We start from the raw sequence: 18110 nt of genomic DNA, 5'->3' as shown, positions 1-18110 counted from the left end.
AAAATAAAGCTATCTAAAATAAAATCTAAATCTATTAAAGTAATTTTATATAATAAAATACCCTTTTTATATAAATTATTTATTTTAATATTATATTTAATGACTATTTTAAGAGTGAGAATTTAGATATTTTAAAAGTAACAATTTGATTAACATTTGGATATTATAAAAGTAAGGATTCATTTAATCAATTTATTTGATATATTTAATTAAATAAATAATAGTTATTTATTTTAAATTATTTATTAATTTAGAACATATTAAAATATATCTTTTCTAGTTAAATAAAACTATATTATAAAATTAAATCTATAAAATTAATTATATAATAAAATACCCTTTTTTTAATCCAAATTCATGATTTTTAATATTATATTTAATTAATATTTTAAGAGTGAAAATTTAAATATTAAAAAATAAAAATTATATTAAGCATTTGGATATTATAAAAGTAAATTTTGTTTAAGTATTTTATTTTTATATATTTAGATAAATAAATAAAATTAATTTAAAATTTTTAATTATTTATTAATTTAGACAAGTTAAAATCTATCTTAACTTATTCATAAAAAATTAAATAAAAATTATCTTATAAAATTAAAATTTTAGAATATTTTATTAATATATTTTTATATTTTCTTCTTTATTTTTCTCTATATACTGATATAAAAAAATATTTTTCATTAATCAGAATAATACAAAAAAGTAATTCACTTGCACTATTACTTTTATAATTCAATTTGAAATTGCAGTGACTGATGACGTGCGAAAAAATTTCCCAAATTTAAAATTCGATTCCTGAAAAAACTTAGTTTGCCAGGGATTCAAATACTTGCGTTACCTTCTCGCGGTGCAATCCTGCTTGTAACACAAATATTTCTGTTTTCCACCGATGTGAAAATAAAAATCCAAACAGGAAAAACCAGTAGGAGCAGGCGGCTGGGCGAGCCATCTGAGACAGATCTGCACGAAAACCTTCGCCGCGGCTGCCGAGATCTTCTCTGATCCTCGAAGGTTATTCTGTTCGCCATTCTTTTCCATTGTTTGAAAGGAATGCCACCTTGCTTCCGCATTCGGTGTTTGATAAGGATTTCACGTTCGTCATTGATCTGTTGTTCTTTTTGAAAAATTTGGTACCCGTTCGTCCATGGATTGTCAGCCAAAGGCATGAGAGGCGACCTTGTACCTGTGAGCTTCTCTGATAGGGTTTCCATAGTATATTGTGGAAATTCGGTCATCAAGGGGCAAATTGACGTCTCATAGGTTAAGAGTTTATGACCGATGGCTTCTGCTCAGGTCCTGCCCAGTTCGAGTTCGTCGTCGCGGAAGCAGGGGCATTTGGAAGCTGGAAAGCGTCGGGTATGTTTAGTCGTGATTTTTTAAGTTTGCCACCATTATGTGTTCAATTAAGATCAGGGATGCCATATTCAAAGCTTTCCCTCTTTTGAGCATGTCTGACTTATCCAATTGATTTTCATTGGTTCTCTCTGTTATTGATCATGACTTGGGGAAAAGTTCTTGGTGGTTGACAATTGTGGTATTCGTGGTTCTATACTTTGGCAGAAAACTTTTTCGTTTTTCGAGAATAAGAGAAGAAGTTTCACCACGATCCCTTCAATTGAATCTGTGTCAGGAAATTCAAACTTGGATCTCGTCGTTTTAAGTTTTAGTTTCCAGTGCACTTGTTGTTCCCTTGATTTTCATCGTGCATGCGTTAGAATTCATGATCTTGGTGCTTATGGAAAAATGAGAATCCTTCTAGAGTAAAGGCTTTAAATCGTTTGATTTTTATCCTGAATACAGATGAGTCGTTTTGTTTGTCTGGTACTAGGACATCCGATCAGTCGTACATCTCCTCTTGGATTAATCCTGTCGGGTCACAGTGGCGTGATCCTGCATGGAATGAATTTTACTTGTGACAATATGTAAAACGCTAAAACTACTATTTTATGGTGTCTATAGATTTTACTGTTTCACCTAGCCTTTTGAAACTGATGTCTAAAGTTTTCTATTGTTAACAGAATACTCTATTAATCACATTTGTGCAGCTAATCTGGTTATTAGTTAATTACTTGTTGTTGCTATGCAACTGGGTTTCTTGGTTTCCTTAAATCTTGATTTGTTTGCTAATCAGCTGGAGGAGTTTCGTAAAAAAAAGGCTGAAGGACGAGCAAAAAAAGTTCCATCTGTGGGGCAGTTGCAATTAGCTGATGTTGACCAAAAGGATAAGTTATCACAAGAAAGTGAAATAGAGAAAGTTCTTGCATTTGATGGAGCTTCATCTCAAGGAGATGTTATGAGCAGTCGCGCACCTGCTGCTTCTGTCGTGACCTATGACAGTAAAGCAGTTAAGTCATTGCAGAGCCATGAGCTCTATCCGTTAAATGATATGGATGCTAGGGCTCCTGTTACATCTTCTAATGGCTCTATTGACCAACATACCAAGCATCTGCAGGTTAAATTATCTAATGGTCCAGGCTCTCCTACATCAGACTACACTTATAATGAAAACTGGAGGGAAGAGAGGAATCCTCATCTTGGTTTTACTGGATCTGAAAGTAAGCTCAAACACATGGTTGAACTAGAACAGGAGGTTGATCCTATTTATAGCTCTCCAAATAATGTTGAAAACATTCGTCAGTCAAGTTTTTTACCCTCACGCAAAAGTCGGCTGGAAGGAAATGGGAATTCTGCAAGGGACTCTTCTTTAGAGTTTCCTAACCCTTCTAGTTCCCTTTTTACCAGCAGCTCATCTGAGAGGTCATCTAGTGGTCTTCAGCAAAGTATACCGGTGTTTCCAAGTGCCTTGACTAGGTCAGCCCTGTCAAGCAATTCCGAGGGTATAATCTTATTAGTGTTTTTGAATGTTTACTGGTTACCCATTTATTTAACGCTATTTGAACTCATTTTTCTCAAGCATTTATGCAGATTTGTCCCAATCGTATTCTACGCCCACAGAATTGACCCAAACAGTACGTGCTCCTAGAGATGAGACCTCTATTGGAGGAAGCATAAATTCTAGAAATGTTTGGTTTTCTGAAATGGGAGAGAAGAAGCTCAGTAGCACATTTGATCACACAGTGGAAAGTGCACCATGGCGGATGTCTGGAAATTCCTCATCTGCTTCTTTTATAAACTCCAAAGCCTCATCTGTTCATATTCCATCATATATGTCTGACACCATAATTGGACGATCTCTTCCATCTTTTATGGTTTCTCGTAATGTGGCTAGAGCTTCATCTGTGCCAGATTTCTCATTTAATGAGTCTGAAAAAATTGAATTGCATTCCCCTCTCGGAAATTCAAAAGTACACAGTGCAGAGCTTCTTCCTTCATCAGGCTTGCAGCAATCAGCTATGGTGCCTGAGAGTCAAAAGAATGTTGTTAACTCCACAATTTCAGATCTATCATGCACAAACATGCCTTCTTCCAGTGCTTCTGTTTCTTCCAGGGATGATTACTTTCTCATGAAGCAGCAGTTTCCTGCTGCCAACAAGGATGAAGATTTTGCTTCTTTAGAACAGGTATAGATATTGTATTTCTTCTAAGCATTTGTTTTGCAAATTGATTTTTTTTTGTTCTGGACAAAAATATCTAGTTTTAGTCAGAAGTTCAGGCTTATTGAAATTACAGCTAATATGATTGTGTTCTTCCTTGCTGCTTGAAATATTATCATAGGATTCCTTTTGATGCCTTTTGATGATGTGATCATTCCTGAGTAGGATTTCAATGCCTTTGAATTACTCGTCTGATAGGAACATGATTCTCTTCTGTGTGACATTAAACTTCTTTTCATATTAATGTTGCTTATTGTGGCATCGTTTTTTTTTGCAGCATATTGAAGATTTGACACAAGAAAAGTTCTCTTTGCAGAGAGCTCTTGAGGCATCACGAGCTCTAGCAGAGTCGTTAGCTGCTGAGAATTCATCTCTTGCTGATAGCTTCAACCAACAGGTAGTTCTGTCTGCGTGAGCAGGCACAGAACTATGTAAAACTGCCACTTTATTTTCTAATCGCAGTTATTTCCAAAAATTTCCTAAATGTTTTCAGTGAATCAGAGGTTGAGCTGGTATGGAATTTCCTGTGATAGAATTCTTTGTTTTGTGTTAACCTCTGCTTTCTGCCAGGGAATGGTTGTGAACCAACTAAAATCTGACATGGACCAGTTACAGGATGAAATCAAAGATCAGCTGGTGAGTTATTTCTTTTATGTAAGCTTCATGTTTGACTTTATGTAGTGTGTTTGGTCAATGATGCATCCTATTTTGTTGTTTTCTAGTGCTGCTAGCCAGCAAAAGTGTGACTGTAGCTGGGTTTAAAGAGTTGACTCCTATGTCTATTGTTAAACTTATAGCTTGGTATTTCAGTTGTGTTCTCCTATTTTAAACTATAATAAGATCCTTGTTTTAAAAGGATTTTGTAAGTAATTATCACATCTGAATTATAAACTAATCGTTCATACCATCTGTCAGTTGATTACCTTATTTTCTGCTTGCTAATATATGGAATCAATGACTTGGTCTTTTCGTTCAGATGTTTCACTTTTCTTTTTTGTAACTTGAAGTGAGAGATGGAAGAGCTAGTCTTATGTGGATCTTTAGAATGAAAGTAGTCAAACATGGTTAAGCTTTAAACTGCTCTGCAATATTTACTCAAATACTGAAAATGTTTCAAGAGTCAGAAACATCAGGCTTAGCTCATTGTCTTGAGTAAATTGAGGTTCAAAGCAAGTCCTTTAGGTCAGATAGAGTGAAACCCTTTTAAAAGTCCAGGAGAAGACTTGCTGCCGAGAATTGATGAATGAAATAGTATGCCCGTTCCTTGGACAAGCAGTAACATGGAAGAGACTGGGAACATATACCCTTTTTCTGTTCCTACGTAGTGGTGTAAATAGGTTGAAATTTATTCAATTAGAGAACTGGGAATTGAGTGTGTCAACGGGTTACTTTTCCTTGCCTGGGCTTTACGTGACTGATCCTTCTCTACTGAACTTTGGCCACTGGCCTCCGCTTAGACTGAACCTGCCATTGGCGAGCCAGTCAGCCATCCACATGATTCACCTATAGGGGAACCAAGTTCTGGAAAGAGAACAGAAAAAGAATACTAAAAGGCAAAAAGAAAAGAAAAAAAGAAAGATAAAAGAGAAAGAAAATGGAGGAAAAAGAAGAGAAATAAGTAAGAGGAAAAAGGTGCCCCTATGTGCGCGCCTGCTGCGTGCCCGCACGCCTCTAGTGCGCCTTGGCTATTTTGCCTTTTTGAGCTGTCTGAAGCTACTGCTGCCCCCTGTTGCCCCCAGGTTTTTCTTTTTGGTGAATTGGGGCTGCCATAATTCCTTGGGTGTAATGCTGGCACTCTCCCTGCCTTATACTTGGGACTTCCCATTTTTATTGGAAGACACACCAAGGATCTTTGGAGCCCAATCATTGAGAGATTTGAGAGGTGCCTTGCAATTTGGCATAGCAACATTCTCTCTATGGCTGGGAGAGCAATGCTCATAAACTCAACTTTGGTTGGTTTGCCAACTACTTCTCTTATCTTCCTACCTTACCCGGTTGCTGTGGCAGATAGGCTTGAAGCCATTGAGTGTAGGTTCATTTGGAAAGGCACATCCACAAAATTCAAGTATCACCTTGTCAAATAGGTTGAGGTTTGTAAACCCAAGAGTGTTGGTGAATTGGGAGTGAAAATCATTAAATCCATAATGGAGGCCTTCAAGCAAAATGCCTTTGGAACTTTGGAAACAATAAAGATATCTTGTGGACAAAGATTGTAGTGAGACAATACCGACATGTGGATTGTCCTTGGTTGCCTGCTCCTTGCTCTTTTGCCCAGACGTCAAGCCTTTGGAAACATGTATGTAGATTGAGGCATTCTGTGGAAGGGGAGTTCTTTATCCATGTCAGAAGGCGTGAGTACCTCCTTTTGGCTTGACAATTGGATGAGAGAGAATTGTCTTCGTTGATACATACCTGAGAATCTTCAGAATTGTCAGAGACAATAGTATATTGGTTTAAGTCTCAATCAGTGGAGCTAGGGGATCCCAGACATGGGATTTGAACCTTAGAAGAGTGGTAAGGAACCATGAGCTTCTTGAATCAAATTCGATCACTCCTCCAATGCACATACATTAGAAGCTCAGAGGAGGATATCATGATAAAAAAGCATAGGGCATTTGGCAAGTCAGTTGCCTCACAATACACGTGGTGGGGACACCAATATGCCACCAATCACACGAGTATACACTCGGAAGCATCGGGCCTCATAGGACTCACCATACTGTGGTTGGGTGATTATTCATTTTTATGAATTTTTTCTATTTTATTTTCCCCTGATTTTACAAGATAGATTTTATCTATTTGTTTGAATTTTGAATTTTGTTAGTAATAAGTTGTAATCGGGATTGGAGATTATTATTGATGAATGAAGAAGATCCTATTTACTTCTTCTCCTCATTCCCTTCTTCCTCTTTGTTGTTGTTGTTGTTGTTCTTCAACTCTATCAAATTCTGGCTGATTACTTCCCCATTAGGTACACTGAATTGAAATTAATTAATCGTCCCTCATTAGATTGGCATTAGAGCTGAAGATCCCTTCAACGAGCAATCTTTTACATCGACAGCCCAAAACACTGCACTGTCAATCTCACCTTGACATGTCGTTGTCGCCCTATTCTATTCCATTGCCGACCTCTTGTCGAGCCGTTGACTGAGCAGTTGCCAATGCTGACTGAGCATTTGCCATCGCCGACTAGTTTTTCCCCTTCCCTAGTCTCTTTGTCACTGTTTCCAAAAGGGGATCTGTCGGAAACCCCCCTTCCGAGCCGTCACCAACCATTGTCGACTAGTTTTTCCCCTTCCCTACTCTCTTTGTCACTGTTTCCGAGGGGGGATCTGTTGGAAATCCGTCTTCGAGCCGTCACCAACCATCGTCCTGGCCTCAGCCGCTGTTGGTCGTTGTTGGACCCATTTCACTGAACGTCCACTGTAGCCTCTCATCGGAGTGGAGCCATTTCTGCCATCTCCGAATAGTTCTGTTGCATACACCAACACGTCGTCGCTAAAATCCATGTTTCAGCCATCACCACCGTTAGCCATCACCTTTGTTGCTACTGTCAGCCCTTGCCGGCCATTTGCAACGACCCTTCCCATTGCTCCTCGCCAACGTTGTGCCATAATCCCTCTTGTCGCCCGTGTAGAACTAATGCTTAGGTGACGTAAGTGTTAGTGGCAAGTAAAGCCCTTGATGCTCTTTAACACTCCGTGCATGTGCGAACATGGAAGTGTGAAACAAAAAAAAAAAAAAGAAAAAAAAAACGTTGGTTCTTGTAGATCGCTTACTCGTTTGTTTCAGCTCCAGCTCGTCTACCTTATGTATGTTAACTCAGTCAGCTCCAAACTGTTGTATGAGGTTATGTTGTTCTAAACCTCTTTTGGTATTACATTAGTTGTCATAAATTGCATTCCATATTTATTTTTGTGCTGGTAGCTAGTTTCTTTCCTTGTTAAACCTACTTGAAAGCCAAGTTTGACCTTGAGACCCATGTCAATTTCGAAAAAAAAATCATTTATTCGATTGACTATGGTACATGTGTGCAATCAATCCTTAGTGTTAATTTTTGAGCTTGGCCCTTTGGTATGATTTGTGTCATTGCATATTAACTCTTTCTTTACCTTAGTGGTGTTTACGCCACAAAATGAACCACTAAGAAATTGACCTAATGTGCATCAAGTTTCTTTGGGTTTTTCTTGCTAGAATTCAATAGTACATGCATTTGCATAGTGGCTGCATCATGTCTGGCATTGCTTCATTTTCTGTTGTAGACAACAAAGATAACACATAGTAGTGGCTGAATGATCAGCTTACTGCCTTAGAAATTCAGTCCTTGAAAGAGAAAAGTCCTGTAGAAGCTAGGTCTCCTAGGGGATATGATATTGAAGATGAGGAATTTTACTTGTACTCGCCCTCACATATTCCTTCTTTCTAGGAATCACACATCCTACATCCCGCACCATGAGGAGCCTGAAGACAAAATGTTGAAACGCATAAAGGTCAAAGTCCCTACATTGATGGTCATTTGAACTCACGGATATTTTCCAAGTGGGTTCGTGAGATAGACTGATTTTTCGACTTATATGAATTATCTGAGGATAGGAAGGTTAGGTTCGCAAAAATGAAATTAACAAGAATCACAATTTGGACCTCCCTAAATCGGGAACCAGGAAGGAAATGACAAAATTCAATTCTAGGATTCAGTGTCACAAATGTCAAGGATTTGGACACATTGTGTCCAATTGCAATTCTCAAGCTCTTCTTTACCTTCGGAAACACGCCAGTATCTTTGCTGTAGTGGACCGTTTTTCTAAAATGGATCATTTTATCCCCTGCACCAAAACTTCCAATGCATCCAAAATTGATTGACTTTTCTTTGATGAGATTGTGAAGCTATATGGTCTTCCTCAGACCATAGTTTCTGATAGGGATGTTTGCTTTATCAGCTATTGTTAGAAAACTCTGTGGCACTTGGTAGATACATGATTAAAATTTTCTATTGCCTAGCACCTACAGACTGTTTTTCAGATCAAAGTTGTTAACCTGAGCTTAAGGAACCTACTTCGATGCCTTGTTGGTTATCACCACTGAACTTGAGACTTAATTCTTCCAACTGCTCCATTTGCATACAACAATTTGGTGAATTGGTCGATTGGTATGAGTCCATTTCAAGTTGGCCATGGGTATTAGCCTTGGAAACCTCTAGATCTCATACCTATGTCTCCCCATGCTAGGGTTTCTGAGCTCACCTCATTTACTCGTAGAGTCCAAGAATTGCATGTTGAAGTTACTCAACGTATTCAAGCAAGTAATGCCTAGTGCAAACTTCATACTAATATGCGTAAACGTGGAAAACAATTTAATGTGGGTGACAAGGTCATGGTTTGGATTTGACCAAAGTGGTTTTCAAATGGCCTCTTTCAAAAGGTGTAAGCTTGTAGTGCCAGACCATTTAAGGTGTTGAAAAGGGTAAGGTCTAATGCTTATGTTGTTGATTTGCTACCCTATTTAGGAATTAGCTCCACTTTTAACATTAAGGATTTGGTGGCATATAGGAGTCATTCATCCATTGCTGATGATCCTTTTTGTATTATACCTTTTGACTCTACCACATCAACCAATACAATGCCTATTTCTTCCTCGGAAGTCCCTTTGAACCTTGTTCCTCTTCCCCTCCGACCGGCACTAAAAGACCACATTGATGCTATTTTAAGTGTACAAGTCGTTTTTATCAGGAGCGGTGAAGTTCAATGTTTCTTAGTATGTTGGGCAGAGCGACCAGATTTAGACAACACTTGGATTTCCTGTGAGACATTGCAGTAGTTGGACCCAATTTATTTGAGTATCATCAAAGCCATCAGGAATTATACTTAAAAAGGGTCGAGATTTGTCCACCCCGGTAGAATTGGTGGGGACATCATTATGCCACTGATCACACGAGTGTGCACTCGGTGGCATCGGGCCCCACCGGGACCCATTACACTATGGTTGGGTGATTATTTATTTTTACGAATTATTTTTTTAATTTTTAATTTTATTTACCCTTATTTTACGAGATAGACTTTATCTCTTTGTTTGAATTTTGAATTTTGTTTGTAATAAGTTGTAATTGAGATTGGAGATTATTATTGATGAATGAAAAAATTCCTGTTTACTTCTTCTCCTCATTCTCTTCTTCCTCTCGGGCCCTTCTTTTTTCTCTTCACAATTCTTCTTCTTCTTCTTCTTCTTCTTCAACTCTATCAAAGTCTAACCGGTTACTCCCTCATCAGGTACGCTTAATTGAAATTAATTGATCATCCCTCATCAACATGCACATTAATGGCTATGACCGCAAGCAAAAGTCTTCCATTTGCCATCTCTTGGAAAATTCTAGCTCCACCAAACTCCAACATTTCATTAAGGGTGCTGCAAGGGACAAAATCTTACCAGTGGATCAATTGCGTATAAGGGGAAACATTGCTAAGACCAAACTTGCAAGCTATGTGATGGAGATTTTGTAACTGTAATCTATCGTTTCCTCCATTGTCCCTTCTTGAGACAGTTTGGAGCGCCTTCACCCTCGAGTTTGACCTTCAGCTTTGCCTCTTAGATTCCATCCAAGCTTTTCTTGTGCAGTTAGTGTTTCTCCCTTGGGGCAAATTTGGAAAATGTTTTTGGATATTGTCCCTTGTAGCCATTATTTTGAGCATATGGAAAGAGAATAGAAGAACATTTCATGATAGGCAAAAATCTGTGGGCAACGTTTCAAAAAACAAAATCTGTGGGCAACAACTTTTGAAGTAGCTATGCATTATGTCCTCTTTTAGGCAAGCAGGTACCGTGACACCTCACAAATCCCTAGCTCTCTCATTTGCAGGAACTGAAGAATTGCCATTAATCATATTGACACTGCATTCCTCCCCTTGTCACTTGGGTGCTCACTCCAGACGGGTTCATCAAACTAAACTTTGATGGCATCTCATAGGGCACCCAATCCCGACCGGTGGAGGAGGAATGGTCAGAGACTCTGTTGGTAATGTTCTTCTCGTTTACTTTGCCCCTTGTGGCTGGTTTGATGCTGTGGTTGTGGAGTTGAGAGCCTCTTCTAGGGCTTTCAACTCGTGGACAGATTCACCACCTCTGTTATTGTTGAGGGCGAGTCTGTCTCCCTAGGGAGTTTTTGATGTATTTTTATAAAATTGAGTATATATGGACTGGTCTATCTATCTCTAGGCAGCATATTCCACAGTTTGGCAGCTATCTGACAGATACTCTGGCTAGGGAAAGAGTCCCTCACAATACCTCATCGTCAACAACTCCTTACCCATTTAGTTTTTTTTTTTATGCTTTCGATTTGTGTCTTTTAGCTGTGTGTACTCAAGTGGCATCACAAACACATTGACTTTCAACTGTGAAAGATAAAAACGTTGACCTTTTTCCAAGAGCAAGGGGGAAAACAAGTCTAAAACAGAAATACTAATTGGAACGATAGGTCAATTTACACTGACCAGTCATTGTTTATAGGCACAAGACCTAATCTGAATCTGGAAGATAATTTCTTTACAGGGCTGGTATTTAAAATACAAATAAGGTGGTCAAGTAGAAGGAACTCTCAGAGTGTGAAGCTCCTTGGAGTAGGGGATGAGACTTGGTCTGGGTCAGTTGCACTGTTTTCTCCCTCCGCACATGACTAATTGAGAACGAACTTTGCAACTAGAGTTCTCGATCTTCTCAGGCACTGGAATAGTTCCAGTAAGGATGAGACAAGGGCAGCTGTTAGTGGACATGAATGCCTGCTTTTAACCTTATTATACTTATATTATACTTACGCAAGTGCTAGCTGCCTTCTCCCTCAGGAGATTTCTTCATAATGAATCCTCTCTCTCATTGTTATAAAAAAAGTTTGTTCTGCTTACTTTATTTTATAGAAAATAATTTTTCAGTAGAAACTATATTCCTAGGGTTTATGGGAATTAAGACATGAGTGCTAAGCAAGGAGCTTTCCTCCGATCCCTTGTTGTAAAGGGCTTGCTCCCTGAGGCTTTTGTCTCTGTTTTTGCTTTAATAAAATCATTCCTTTCTAAAAAAAAAAGGATATTAAGACATGCGTGTAATTGTGAATATCATTCAAGTTATAATAGGGGAGAGGAGTCTCTAAACCCTAACCTCTGTAACACTTCTACCCTGCAAATTTTCACAAAGTTTGCAGTTTATTGCTAATGTTGTTAATTTTTGTAACAGGCAACTCTTGAGGCTGTGCGCTTGGAGTATGCCAATGCGCAACTTGAATGTAGTGCAGCTGATGAAAGGGCAAAGATACTGGCCTCTGAAGTCATTGGTTTGGAGGAGAAGGTTGTTATTGCAATTTTTTTTTTTTATTGTTCTCTGTGTTATCATTATTTTTAATGGCTAGTTCCATGGTAGTTTTGCCTATACCAACATGTATTGGGCTGTCTTTTGTAGGCACTCAGAATGAGGTCAAATGAGCTAAAGCTGGAACGGAATTTGGAAAATTCTACTGCTGAAATTATTTCTTACAAGTATATTCCTTGTTTTGCTTCTATTATTCGGAGGTCTCCTGAAAAGATTTTCATTTACTACTCGAGACTTCACTACTGTCATCTGACAGAATGTGCATTTCTTGCTATCAACTTACGAGAAAGTATATTTAAAAAAAATACACGAGAAAATAAATGCAGTGTAGTTTTAGACGGAAATTTTTGAAATCTCCTAGCAACATAATAACACAGAAAAAAGTAAAAACCTAGTGTCACTATTGGTGGAATAAAATACATCTTTTACGTTAGTAAACACTTGAGATTTCTGCATTTGGGCATTGCTTTATAAATTTCTTGCTGTATTTTCAAAAAAGAAATATATTGAGATTTTGTGGGATACCAAAGAATTGGTATGCAACACAACACTAGATTCACTTGATGAGCTTCACTTCTGTATGCCAAATACTTCAAATCAGTAACTAATATTCTTGCTTTCTGCATCAACATAGACGGAAAGTGTCCAGTCTAGAGAAAGATCGTCATGATTTGCAGTCCACAATTGAGGCTTTGAAAGAAGGTAAAATATTTCCAATTAAGCTTTTCTTTTCCAGATTCCAGCGTGGAACATCATGTAAGATTTGAGTTTGTTATTTTCTTCTTCTTTTTAGTATATTACCACTTTTATAAAAAAAAAAATCATGTAAGATTTTATGGATTTCGACTGCTGTAAACCTTGATGGTTGATATTTTTCTGACTTTCCACAGAGAAAAAGCTGTTGCAGTCTAAGCTACGTAAAGCATCTGCTAATGGAATAGTTATCGAAACTGGCAGGGCTCCTGCCATTACCAAAAACGTATCAACCTCTACCGAGGGCTTAGGTATGAAAGATTTATCTTAGCAGCTAAGTAGTGAGCACCATAAGCTCTTTCTAGATCCAATAAACCATCAAACATTGAATTTGACTGATTGCTATACCATTGCATTCAGGGTGCAACAATGAAAAGGCTTACCTCATACCAATTCTATCAGACCTATTATGTAGTAGTTTATTAGCTCTAAGGCTCTTTCTAGTCTGATCAATGTATATCCATTATGCACATTGTAAAAAAAAAAAAGAGAAATTGAGAGAATAGAGAAGAAAGTGAGGAGAAGAGAGAAAAGGAATTCCTGAAGTGCTGCAGAGTGTGGCACATTTCATGAGGTCAGAAAATTGACATTTCTCTTATTAAATAGTGTACTTAAGTGAAAGCTTGTACAATGTCATAAATTCCCCTCTAGCCTAAAAACAATTGTATCTCCTAGAATACATAGCATATGAACCTGAAATCTTAACCAATTGTTCACCACAACTAGATAGCATTCTAAGCCTAGAGGGGAAATACACATGTAAAATGGCTCAAATACCTTTGATACATATATTTCAACACACGTTTTATTTACATCTTTGTTAAGAGCCATGGACATATGCTATTAAAAAAAAAAAGGACACATTCCATCACAAAAAGAACAAGCATATAGTTCCAGCTCTTGGGTCCTGCTTATATCTAATATTCTTTTCACCTGCTGATGCTCACTGGGTCTGTGCGCTACTGTGCACTGTTTACAGACAAAATATTTGTAGAAGACTGTACAAAATTATAAAATAACTAGCAGAAGACCCTTTGTTTTTAGCATTTCTTTATGAAATTTAAAATAGATCGCTATTCGGATGGATGAGCTAGCAATCCTTTACTATTCTAATTAATGTTGTATGTATACACCATATCTAGCACATCTTTGCCTCGATGGATTGAATATGTGCAGCAGCCAGGTTTCTATCTATCAAAATCAGTATTATCGTTCTGTTGAAATCCTGATATGTTCCTCTGTTTCTGCTATGTCTGAAGCATCTCTGGCTACTGAAGAAATTTCAAATCGGTATGATGTTGGGACTGATAAAGCAAACACATCGTTCAGCAACGCCAATGAAACTTCATTCAGCAATGCAAATGAAACTGGATCTGCTGTGGCTCTCTCAAGTGGCACAACCGGTATAAATTTGCCATCAGGAACCAGGGACGATCATCTTCTGGAGACATCCACAGTGATTCCATCTGATCAGCAGAGAACTATTAACAACATTAACTCTTTGATTTCAGAGGTAATGGTCATATGCTGTATGTGTTGCTTCTTAATTAGACATAACTTGCCTACTTTATTAAGAAAACAGAAAAGATTATGTATCTTATCCTCCAGCATCATTGCTTACTAGTTAGCAATTCTGCTATGTTAAGTTTGTGTTAGTTGAGTACCAAATCACTATCAGTAAATGAAACATGCTTGCAGTTAGCATTGGAGAAGGAACAGCTGTTACAGGCCTTAGCAGCAGAGTCGTCAGACAACTCTAAGCTCAAGGTAACTATCTAAAATATACTTTCTTTCTTCGTTTTCTTTTTATCTTATTTTGAGAACCTTAAAAGAGTATCTCAACTCATTGGGTGATGTAAGTACTTCTATCTTTAAGCATGCAACTCATTTGGTTATCCTTTTTAGCTTTGTGAAGTAGCATGACTATAAGATGGGAGGGAGAGTATCACAGAGAGAACAAAGGAGAAGAGAGTAGGAGAGATGAGTGCTGTGGCAGAAGATCAAAATCTTTGATTAGGGGACAGTGCAATCCCTATACTCTCTTTTATGCTACTTAAGAGATAATTATTGTCTAGGTCACACGAAAAGTTGTTGTATATACACATGGATAAATTAGATACATAATGATTAGAAATACCAGAAATGACTGTAGGTAAAATAACTGTAATGCCATTCAAGCCACATTTCCAACACCTTCCCCTCAACTCCATCTTGGTACAAAAAGATATCAATTTCATTTTCCCAAAAGCCATGGTGAAGAAGTCTCTAAGCTGATCTATAGATCTATATGTATGTGTCAGTCTGTTGCAACTAATTGCTGCATCTTGAATAAGTGACAGTCTACTTCTATGAGCTTGCTTTTTTCATGGAAGACAGGGTTGTTGGAAATAAAGATGACTGCTTGGTTGCACAGCCATAAGCATCGGGTTGTTTACATCAAATCTGAACTCCACCATGATAGACTTCATTCATGTTAACTCACTTGCAGGGTGGGCAATAACCCTTTAATCAACCTGTATAGTTGATTTAGCAATGACTATCTGCTTTTTACTCTTCCAAGTAACTAGATTTTCCCCAACAGATGTGCTATACCCACTAGTAGATCTTCTATCCAGCTTAGTACCCACAATAGTCAGTGTCAGAAAAGACCCAAATCCCAAGATGCCTATGAGCTTTGTTGTACAATCTCTCACCAGGTGCTCCCTTCAAATGCTTTAAATTTTGATAAACTACTAATACGTGTATCTTCTTGGGAGTCTCACTGCGTTCACATCATATGAACTATCCAATCTAGTGATTCTGACATATATCACCTTCCAACCACCTAGGACTTTTGATCATCATGAAGGCAAGAGTTAGTTTCTATTTAGTCTATTGAGTCTTGTTATTTAAAACTGGGGCTTTGATTATCATGAAGGCAAGTGTCAGTTTCTATTGAATCTATTGAGTCTTTTTATTTAGAAACTGGGGCTTTGATCATCGTGAAGGCAAGAGCTAGTTTCTATTGGTGACTTGAAGTTTACTGGTTTTATATGACACTTATTCTGTTGTGTGTTAATCATATTGTTAGAGAAAGTTTCTCAATATTGCACTATGATGTAATGTCACTATTACGCTAGAGAGCTAAACTACCTTTCTTCATTTGGTTCTTCTAAACATCAGAAATTCTGGTGTAGATTTTGCATTTAGTAGATGTTGATCGTTAGAATTGTTAGGACTCATGTAGCCTGCCCAAACTTAATTGATCCAAGGCTCTGACGGAGTTTAGTCATTATGCCTTGGAGATGTTGCAATCATCTATATAACGGTCATTATTGGAGTTTATAGAATAGGAAATTACTAAGTAATGATCTGTTTGTGCAGAGTCCGTATCATGATTAAGTGTATTTGTCATGGCATGTGTATCATCGTTGCCTCTTGGTTCTCAGATTTTTATTTTGGTTGCTTTTGATTGTTAAGGACTTGAATAAGGAGCTGTCTCATAAACTGGAAGGCCAGACTCAGAGATTAGAACTTTTGACTGCACAGCGCATGTCTAATGAAAACATCCAAATAAAAGCAGCAGATTCTCAAAGTGTGCAAGACAATACTATCTACACAGATGAAGGGGATGAGGTGCTATTCTGATCTTGGGTAGTCAAAATGTTAACTGAATTGCATCTAATAACTTGATTTTTTTGCTTGGTCTATGCGTTAAATTCTTTTTCCTATATTAAGTCTAATTCTGTTCTTGTACTATGATGTGGAAAAGAGTTGACTGCAAGGCAAGGTGCAGTTACCTTGGTTCCAATGATTCCATTGTCTACTATAACAGTTAAAAAACTGCTATTAATTTGTATTGTTTGACTTGCTCTTTCGTTTACTTTTAGGCATTAATTTTAAATCAATGTTAGATCCATGGGTAAGATTAAACCTTAGTTACCTATTTTTCTTCCCTACTCATCTTTCCATTTGTCTTTTGGGTTTTTCTCCAAACAGGTGGTGGAGAGGGTGCTGGGATGGATTATGAAACTCTTCCCTGGTGGATCATCAAAACGCCGCACTAGCAAGCTTCTGTGATTAAGCATCAGGACATTGCTTTGGCGAAAAGTTTAAGCCATTTGATGATGCCTTTTTTTTGGAGTGAAGGCTATACCACCTGTATATTATCAGCCATTAAGTACACAATTCTTTCCCCTAGATGAGTAGAAGAAAGTGAGGCATTTCAGATATGTTATTCTTTAACGCTAACAGACAACAGCCAGTTGGAAACAGAGTATTTTGTCTTTTGTTGTCTGAAGCTGTTCGAGTATTTTGCGAGGATGCAAAGGAAAAAGCCAATGAGGTAAGAGTAATATTGAGACATTTTTTTATTTATTAATACAACCATTGAATCTGTTTTGACACCACAATCCCCATATTGTCTCTGCTGACGGTTCTTATCACCCCATCGTGTTCATTCAGTGTATTTGAAGTTCTTGAACACAATTGAGGAGGTCGAATGACAGAATCTCCAACATAGAAGGTCTGTTTGGATCCCCTTAATGATCACATTCTCTTTTTCACTAACTATCTTTAAGAATAATAATGGTCAAATTTTTATTTTATTTTAATTTTTTTATTTCCATGGGGTTCCAAATAGACCCAGAAAAATAAAATAAAATAAAATATTTTATTATTTTAATTATTAAATAATAATGTTATTAGTATTATATATTTAAGAACATCTATATATTAAATATTTTAAGGAATTGTTTATTTTGTGCAAAATTTTTTTTTTTATAATATTATGATATACAAAATATAATTCTTTTATCATTTTCTTGAAGGACAATAATAAGATTTTAAATTAAACTTCTTGGATATGGATATATACACTGATAGGAACACTAATGGGGCCTTAGTGTATGTCACCAAGTTCATTAAATTGATACTAAAAAAATGTTACAACTTTCTTATACGTCTCGAATTTGGGGTTCTATGTTACCTTACACCTCGAAACTAAATCCAATACTGAATCCAGCGTTTCACTATAAGCCTAATGTTTAATTTATTGGAGTGGTCTTGGGTACAAATGTCACCACAAAAATGTTATAATTTTCAAGCTCAAGTAGCATGAAAGAAAAAATCAACATCTCCTCGATGTAGCCCGTGACCTACATCACTCCATGAATGCGTCCTATTTTTACTAGCCTAATCCGATTTTTATAACCTATTTCTTTATTAATAGGCTACCATCTTCTTTACTTGGTCATAAGTCCCCATTTTTGTTGTTATTTCTAGATGATGACCTTTTCATAAGTAGCCCCCCCCCCCCCCCCCCCCCCCCCCCCCCTCCAAAAAATAAAAAAGTAAGTTGGACCCGATGAAGTGTATTTTTTTTAAGTTACTTTCGTACCCAAAAAGGATATGTTTGTTATAAACATTCTCTTCGGAAGTTAACCGTTTCCAAGGATGTTACATTTTTTGAAGATA

The 18110-nt window shown here is 37.2% G+C and overlaps 1 protein-coding gene across 2 annotated transcripts; it reads left to right on the top strand.

Annotated features, from left to right (window-relative positions):
* The first annotated feature begins 874 nt into the window (after positions 1 to 874).
* On the top strand, positions 875 to 17160 carry LOC137949894 (protein BLISTER-like). Of its 2 annotated transcripts, XR_011111906.1 has the most exons (14): positions 875 to 1359; positions 2135 to 2840; positions 2929 to 3524; positions 3835 to 3954; positions 4128 to 4193; positions 11772 to 11882; positions 11994 to 12070; positions 12538 to 12605; positions 12794 to 12907; positions 13916 to 14169; positions 14355 to 14423; positions 16116 to 16271; positions 16635 to 16980; positions 17100 to 17160. XR_011111906.1 is itself a non-coding variant. In XM_068796137.1 (13 exons), the coding sequence occupies exons 1-13, from the start codon at positions 1282 to 1284 to the stop codon at positions 16713 to 16715; spliced, it is 2496 nt and encodes an 831-aa protein (XP_068652238.1). In that variant the 5' UTR covers positions 875 to 1281; the 3' UTR covers positions 16716 to 17046. The 2 variants fall into 2 exon arrangements, 1 of the variants encoding a protein (XP_068652238.1); XM_068796137.1 differs by lacking the exon at positions 17100 to 17160 and having other exon boundaries at positions 16635 to 17046.
* The last annotated feature ends 950 nt before the right edge of the window (positions 17161 to 18110 follow it).

Source organism: Aristolochia californica, unplaced genomic scaffold, assembly GCF_029961685.1.
Source record: "Aristolochia californica isolate CCGP_79_NKW_82.1479 unplaced genomic scaffold, dmAriCali1.0.hap1 SCAF_14, whole genome shotgun sequence".
Lineage (NCBI taxonomy): Eukaryota > Viridiplantae > Streptophyta > Magnoliopsida > Piperales > Aristolochiaceae > Aristolochia > Aristolochia californica.
The sequence above is the reverse complement of the archived record's forward strand: the minus strand, read 5'-3'. Positions and strand labels throughout refer to the sequence as shown.

Coding starts and splice junctions, on each gene's coding strand:
- LOC137949894 (XM_068796137.1), top strand. CDS start 1,282: ATGGCTTCTGCTCAGGTCCTGCCCAGTTCGAGTTCGTCGTCGCGGAAG. Junction 12,908..13,915: donor AACCTCTACCGAGGGCTTAG/GTATGAAAGATT, acceptor CTATGTCTGAAG/CATCTCTGGCTACTGAAGAA. Junction 16,272..16,634: donor ACACAGATGAAGGGGATGAG/GTGCTATTCTGA, acceptor TTCTCCAAACAG/GTGGTGGAGAGGGTGCTGGG.